The 7,922-nt window shown below is 49.3% G+C and overlaps 1 protein-coding gene across 1 annotated transcript in view; it reads left to right on the forward strand.

The window, feature by feature from the left end:
• Positions 1-220: 220 nt before the first annotated feature.
• The window catches only part of CFAP45 (cilia and flagella associated protein 45), a 22,676-nt gene continuing 14,974 nt past the window's right edge, over positions 221-7,922 (forward strand). The window contains exons 1-6 of the mRNA XM_012661848.1: positions 221-275; positions 2,250-2,392; positions 4,294-4,438; positions 4,803-4,973; positions 6,429-6,607; positions 7,800-7,870. Coding sequence (XP_012517302.1) covers positions 2,376-2,392; positions 4,294-4,438; positions 4,803-4,973; positions 6,429-6,607; positions 7,800-7,870 — 583 coding nt within the window. The 5' untranslated portion in view covers positions 221-275; positions 2,250-2,375. The remainder of the gene's footprint in view (positions 276-2,249; positions 2,393-4,293; positions 4,439-4,802; positions 4,974-6,428; positions 6,608-7,799; positions 7,871-7,922) is intronic.

The raw sequence follows: 7,922 nt of genomic DNA on the forward strand, positions 1-7,922 counted from the left end.
GTGCTGTCCCTAAGTGGTTTTTCCACATGCTTCCATCCTCTCTGCCCCCCACCCCAGCCCCTGCCAGTATAGGCTGGAGAAGTGTTTACTGCCCAGGGCCTGGATGCCACTCAGTACTGATGACATAAACTTTCTGCCTCTTCCTGCAGCCGCTAAGCACAACTGGCATCTTGAGCGCCTCTTCTACCACTTCCAACAGGTCAAGGAATAAGACTCGCTATCGGACCAAAGCCGTGAGCTCTGAGGTGGATGAGAGCCTCTTTGGAGCTATCAAGGTAACCCTCGACAGACTCCTCCAGGTGGCCCAGACTAGCATGGCCCAGGACAAAGCTTGCACTGGGTCACCTGGCTGTCATAGGTAACTCTCTCGGACTGAAGACAAAGGGAAGTTCTGAGAACTGAGCTGCAGAGTTTTGGCATCAAGTGGGGCTTATGTAAACAGGGGTGCCTGGTTGCTTCCACCCATGAAATTCCTCATCCTTTCACAGCATTTAAAATCTGTCATAACGTCAAAAGAGAGGCTCTTCCGTAGACAGTGCGATAGTTGCTCAGTGAGAGCTCCATGATGGAAATATTTGAAGGCCTATGGGCTAAGCTTGCAGACACACGACAACATCTTTCCCCCTCCATCCAAGAATAATGGCATCCGAGTACAACACAAAACCATCCTCCTTTCCCAGCTGCCCAGCGAAAACAATTATGTAGCTCTGGAAAATGAGCAGGTCTTTATCTGCAAATGTCATCCAGACTGAGAGGCTGACAGCTCCTTTTGTCCAGAAAAGGAGAGCTAGAGAATTGCTTCGAATAATTTTGATACACACGAAGTTTAGTAGGTGCGAAGGAAGAGAGGGAAGAGAAAGAGGCATGGAGAGAATGGCAGTGGGAGATTAAGAGAAAAGGAAAAGAGAAAGAGAAGAAAGATACCCACGGTGGCCTGAATCCCCCTGGCAGCAGGGCTGGTCGGGGAGAGGGGAGGGGATGTCTATCACGAACCTCTCCATCCTCTTGAATCGAAGAGGACTTTCCAGAGCATTCAAGAGGGCCTCTTTCTCCATTCAGAAGACCCTCACTCTGCAGCAACTTTCCTATTAGTAAGGGAAAGAGTCAAAGGGATGCAATTTCACTTACAGACATTTTTTTGTTTTGGGTCCATGTGGAGTTTTCTCATCAAAAGCAAAGAGAGATTTGGAAGTGGCGGAGTTCGCCAGGAGTAGTCATGCTGGATAGCGAAAGGGGGTGGCCAGAAAAATGCTTGTCCCTGGCCGGGTTTCCTAGGCCTTATTGGTGGGTGAGAATCTAGGAAGTCTCTCAATTGGCAGTAGGGGGCAGAAGTGGCCTGTGGCATGACTGAGTGGCCCGCTGGGAAGCAGAGATGGGCAGCAGGTGGCAGCAGAACTCAGCACTGTCTGTGCAGAGTGGCGGTCTGAGGACAGGCAAGGCCATCACCGCCCTGCCTCCGGTCAGAAGCATAGCTACTGCATTAACAAGAAATGAAATTCTCTCCTGTGTTTAGACATTTCCTGAAATAAGTGATTTCATTTTCTTGTTATCTAACTCCTTCAAGGTCAGAGAATCTTGAAAAAAAAATCATACAGCTAATCTGTATTCCTCTTGCTGAATTCCAACTTACTGACATCCTCATATTAAATTTTAAGGGTAGGTCTCTACCAGACGACTTAGCTATTTCTAACCCCCTCAATATGGCTTTTTTGGGGGTTCAAAGTAAATTAATCATTAGAAAGGATTAAAAATTACTAGTGTCATAGATTATATTTGTCTGTAACAAATTGTATAGCTTCAAACTCCCTGTGTGGTCCCAGAGAGATTATTATTATTTTCTCTTTCATAAAGGAGAATCTTTCATGAGAGAGAGGAGAACCTAGAGACCAAAACTTTAATTTTCATTCTTGACGATTTCAGGCTAGGTATAGACACACACTCGTGCTCCCCCCCAACCCCCACTATCCCTCCCATCCTGAGAGGAGTGCTCGCCCAAGAACAAGAGGCCTTGCTCTCGGAAGAGCTGGTCAGTACAGAACACACCCAGCCAGGCTCAGGTGGAGGGCCCACACTGCTTTCTCAGGCCCCGGCTACTCTTAGTGGTCCTGTGTAGTCTGGGCCCCCGCCGGCCTCCCCTGCCACTGGATGGGTCGGAAGCCCCAGGAGAGGGGAGGGCTACACTTGAAGTTAGGATTGACTAGCAGGAAGTGGGGTGACCAGCTCCTAAGCTGTCTTTTCTGACCTCATAGCCCCTGGCCCAGGGCCAGAGCAACAGCCCCATCGTGCTGCTCCGGGATAAGCATACCATTGGGAAGACTCTCAGTGCCCTGGGCTTGGACCACAAGCCAGAGACCATCCAGCTCATCACCCGGGACATGGTCCGAGAGCTCATGTGAGTACCCGGGGCACAGCCTGCCCTTCTGCGGAGGATCTTTGCAGGGAGATGCGGAACCGTGCCTGGTTTCCTTCTGTCAATCTGATCCCCACCTCCCTATTCATCTGTGCCCTTTTGTTTCACGGGTCTTTCTTTCTTCTCCATCTTGGCCTCTCTTGTTTCTTCCTTGTTGTTTCTATTATTGCCATTGGCCTCTATTCCCAGCTCCTTTCTCCTCCCTTTCTTCGGACTGGCTGAGGGCTCTAGGAGCCTGGTAGAGGGGAGGTGCTTAGCGGGTCCCCTCCAAGTCCCCCTTAGTGCACTTGGTAGGCGGAAGTGATCCAGATGAGTCACTTCCTTTCGGCTACATTAAGAATCTGAAGCAAAGGGAAACTGCACAGATGCCTAATTCGCCCCCTAGCTTCTTCCCAGACTCTGAGGCCATAAGAGGAAATTCACAGGGACTCCTTGGGTTCCTCTGGGATTAGCTCAGCCTGCTTCCTGACTGCAGTTGCCCCCTGCTTGGGCCCTCCTGGGGGCTCAGGCCTAGCGCAGCAGTGCGCAATGAGCCTGCACTGTGCTGAGTGGTTTAGCTCTTGGGTTAGTGCTTCACCCTCTACAACCATTCTCCCTACTCTGGCTCCACCCGCTAAAAATTCAAATTCCCAGAACATACTGCTTGTGTCGTGAGCTGGGGAGGCACAGCTGGGACATGGTCCCAAGCTGCACTTGACTGCAGCTCCTTATTGAGCACTGTCTGGTCAGCTCTGGCATTTAATGGCCAGACGTGGTCACCAGCCCTGGTGCCACTCCTGAGGCCTGAGGAAGGGCTCCTTCTTGGAGTGTTCTAGTCCTGGAAACATGTTGGAGGTTATTTTTCAGAGCTGCTGAAAGCAGCCCGAGCTGCTGTCTTAGATTCAGATCACTCCCTGGTCACCGCAGATCCCAGGCTGTTTCGGGCCACGTTGCTCAGCGAACCACAAGATCTTGGCTAAGCCCCGAATCCACTCGTTCGTTCTGTCCACCTCCTGGACCGTCCCTCCACTAGTTTTATTAGATGAGGGTTCACTTCCTGTCGCAGACTGTCTGCGTCCTGTTGCCATGCACCTGTTAAATCGCCTCACCCCGAAGCAGCTTTGTTCCCGCCCCCCAACTGCTCCCTCCCCCATCTTTAATGTATGTCATTTGCTTGTAATCATTATAATTAGCTATTGGTTTGTTGAATGGGTTGGGCAGCTAGAAAGGAGGGGTCTATAGACATGTCTGCAGCTATTGTTGATCAGAGATTTTAATTAATATTTAGGGTTCAAAGCTTCTCTCCAGGCTGGATGGACAGGGACGCTTAGGTTTCTCACTAGCATCCATTTCAACCTGGGCTGGTGTTCCTTTGCCCTTTTTATGTCATCCTTGAGGACTGACGTATTTTTAAAGTTCAATCTAACAGCTTTATTTGGAGTTCTCCCTCTGTGCCATGCACTGTGCCAGAGACGAGGCTACCAATGTGGTTAAGCCAGAGCTCGTGTCCTGAAGAGGCTTGTAAAGGAAGCAGACCCTGCACAGTTGGCTGTGATGCAGGCAGTGTGAGCAGGGTGTGGCGGGGGCTCACAGCAGGAGGTGATCTATTGGGGCATTCCAGAACACAGAGGAGGGTGTCAGCTGCCACAGAGAAGGTAACATAGGAACTGGATCGTGTAGAAAAGGGACTTCAAATGTCTCTTTTTAACCTGCAATGCTATCTGACCCTCACTTGGAACCCCTTCTCCCCAGTGGACCCATGGCACAGTTGCAGTCTCTCCCGCCATTGGCTGAGTCCATGCCTGAGGGTTGGCATGACGTGGGGCGGGGGAGAGAGCAGAGAAGCCTGGAGGTGGTGCCGAGAGCTTGCCCCCTCCTCTCCCTAACTGTTCACTCCTTGTCAGAGTTCCCAAGGAGGATCCCTCTGGGGAGTCCCTAATCATCAGCCCTGAGGAGTTTGAGCGGATCAGATGGGCATCCCATGTCCTGACCAGAGAAGAGCTCGAGGCCCGGGAGCAGGCCTTCAAGAAGGAGAAGGAAGCCATCGTGGTAGTTAACCTCCCTAAGCCTTCGCCTCTGTGGATGGGTGGCAGAATAGAAATGTGCTGGGGGGAGGCCAGTTTCTCACGGCAGTGGGAGCTCTAGTTAGGGGACCCCAACACGAGGCATGAGTGTGTACTTAATGGAGAAATGTTGCAGAAGCAAGACCAGAGAGAAGTACTTGAGATGGGATATGGAAGCAACTGGGGCCAAGGGGAGGGGTGAGAATGCAGCCAGGCAGGGAAGCTTCTGGTTCAGATGGCATGATGGGCTGAGGCAACACTGTATTGGGTCACCTGCAGGAGCAATGGGAAGCGCCCAGAGCACAGAGCACGGGGACAGTCCCCCCCCAATCCTGACTGGTCTCCCTTAGGATGCAGTGACGACACGCAAGAAGATCATGAAACAGAAGGAAATGGTGTGGAGGAAAAACAAGAAGCTCAGCGACCTGGAGGAGGTGGCCAAGGAGCGGGCCCAGAACCTCCTGCAGAGAGCCAACAAGCTTCGGATGGAGCAGGAGGAGGAGCTCAAGCACATCAACAAGGTGGGTTTCTTGGTCTCCTCCTCCTCTGGGGCTCATTGCCACTCCCTCCTCCCTCCTCCCTCCTCCTAGTCACACTGGACAAGGAGAGGGATTGGTGAGGGCAGGGATGGGGTTGGGGGAGAGCTGCACCTGCCATGGTAGTTGCTGTGATCAGAGGGAGGACTGGCTTTGCTACTTGCTTGCTGTGCGACTTTGAGCAAGTCACTTGCCCTCTCTGAGCCTCACTTTCTTCATTTGTAAAATGAGGGAGGTAAAACTACTTAGCAGAATTATTGGCAGGATTAAATAAGCTAATATACAGGAGAGGCTTTGTGGACTGTAGATTGATAAATAGATATGAGGGTATTACTTTTGTTTTTATCCTGCTAGTTCAATTCTGGCCACATATGGCGGGCGAGGCAATTGGATGCTTTTTGAAGTACGCGAAGTGCTTCCTTTAGCTGAGCGTGTAAAGATCAGAGGCTTATTTGAATTCCATTTTGTAACTCATTTGCATGTGGTTCACTTCCTGACCAAATGAAAAATATTGACTCTCTAATCTCTCATCTCCAGTTTCTGTCTCTCAGGTAAATTTCTCTACTTATACCTCTTTTTATTTTCCAAGTCTTTTACTTTTTGTTTCTTATTGATGGGGCCATGGTTTTTCATCCCCTTTTGTATTATGTTGGGCTCATCCAGCTTAAAATCTTTGTGGCTTGGCCCTTGCAAGAGTGTCTTAACTTCCCTGAGGAGCAGAACAAGGGGTCTTAACTTGGAGTTCATGGGTCTCTAAGTGGAATCATGGACCTCCGAAGTTTTATGAAAATTATGTGTAATTTTATGTAATTCAGTTTTATGGAGGAGAATGCCCATAGCTTTCACCATCCTTCCAAAGAGTGATCCATTACCCCGAAAATACTAAGATGCAATACCCTGGCCAGGCATGGTTGCTAATGCCTGTAATCCTAGCACTCTGGGAGGCCGAGGTGGGAGGATTGCTTTAGTTTTCAGGAGTTTGAGACCTGCCTGAGCAAGAGTGAGACCCCATCTCTACAAAAAATAGAAAAATTAGCTGGGCATCATGGCATGTACCTGAACTCCCAGCTACTCAGGAAGCTGAGGCTAGAGGATTGCTTGAGCCCAGGAGTTTGAGGCTGCAGTGAGCTACGACGATGCCACTGCACTCTACCCCGGGCCACAGAGTGAGACACTGTCTCAAAAAAAAATTTAATACCCTGAAAGATGCTATTCCAGACCTCTCCTTGCACAGACCCTGCAACCTAGTAGGAGCCCAGTAGACGTTTGAGCTGAGCTGTGTTGAGGGGCTAACATAGGCATGCTCTCGCTTCTCCAGACTGGGGAGTAGCCATGTGCGTCTCCCACACACTCAGGAGTACAGTATTCTGCTTCCATTTCTCCCCCATTAAACTTCCACACCCCCAAGCTTAGTGCCACAATTTTATATCCACTTTCCAGGTCATCCTTAATGCCAAGTGCCATGCCATCCGGGATGCCCAAATCCTGGAGAAGCAGCAGATCCAAAAAGAATTGGATGCAGAGGAGAAGCGATTGGATCAGATGATGGAAGTGGAGCGGCAGAAATCCATTCAAAGGCAGGAGGAGCTGGACAGGAAGAGGAGGGAGGAAAGAATACGGTAAAGATGTGGTTTTGGCATCTCCCTCTTTAAGCCACTTCCATGTGTCTTTAGGTCCGTGTAGCCTAGCAAAGAGGAAGAGATTAGGGATGGTCATTATCGCCATCTGTTATTATCTCAAAACCTTCATAAAGTGATACATAGAATCGCAAAACTTTTGAAAGCTTATTTCTAAGATCCTAGTAGGTGCTTCACAATCTGGCCCTAATTCAGTCTCATTTCTCACCAGTTCCTGCCATCCTCTCTATGATTTTCCCTGTTCCCCCAACATACTAGACCTTGTCACAAGTTCATGGCTTTTGTTGTTCCCTTTTTTTGAATAACCTTCTCTTTCCTTTTCCGTCTGGAAAATGCTTTCTCCTTCCCTTGTATGTAGCTTTGCCGTCACCTTCCCTGAGAAACTGCCCTCACTTCATCAGGCAGGTTAGGGGCTCTCCCCTCTGTGCCCTGTCACTCTTTGACCCTTGCTAGGCGGTGCGCTCATTGAGGACAGGGCCCCTGTCTTATTGTTATTTCTGTAGCCCTGGGCCTAGCAGAGTATTTGGTCTGTAGTAGGTGTCTGATTCATGTTAGAATGAATGAATTCAGTCTCCCCTTCATTTTGCAGAAAAGGAAAAGTCCCAGAGGAGGTGAATCATAGGATCATACTGGCCTAGACTTAAAGTACCAACCATATGATCCAGGAATTACTTCTAGAAATAGTCCTCATACCACATTGAATAGCACCTTTATCTCCCCAACTGTATTCTGTTCTCTTGAACCATTCATAGAGATGACTTATAGTAGGCTATTTCTGGTACACTATAGTAGGATCCCAGTAAAAGCTTATTTAGTGGCTAAGTAGCTGTCCGTCTTCTGCATAAATAGCTCCAGTGAAGGAAAAAAAAATCTCCGCCTCATTAGGCAACTCCAAACCTGTTTCCGTGTAACTCCTTCATTCATTACTCCTGTTTATTTCATCTGGAGTCATGCAACTGTTCAAGTGCTCTGTCTGATTGTGAATCTCATGCTCCTTCCCCTTGATTCTCACCCTGATCTGTGTTTTCTCCCATTCTTCCAGCCTTTGCTCCTTTGTCATGGGGGCTGGATGCACTGCTGATAGACAGGGCTGAGTCTGAGGAAGTCTCTCCACTTAGCAATGTCCTAGCAGCACTGCTTGTAGAACCTGGCTGCCTTGCTTTTTGCTGTTGAGCTGGGACATTGCTAAGTGGAGAGACTTCCTCAGACTCAGCCCTGTCTACCAGCAGCAGACAGTCTTCAAATGTGAGATTGCATATAAAAAAGATGGCAACCAACCCAGGCATGGGAGGTGGGG

Source organism: Propithecus coquereli, unplaced genomic scaffold (genome assembly GCF_000956105.1).
Source record: "Propithecus coquereli isolate 6110/MARCELLA unplaced genomic scaffold, Pcoq_1.0 Scaffold74, whole genome shotgun sequence".
In the NCBI taxonomy this organism is placed as follows: Eukaryota; Metazoa; Chordata; class Mammalia; order Primates; family Indriidae; genus Propithecus; species Propithecus coquereli.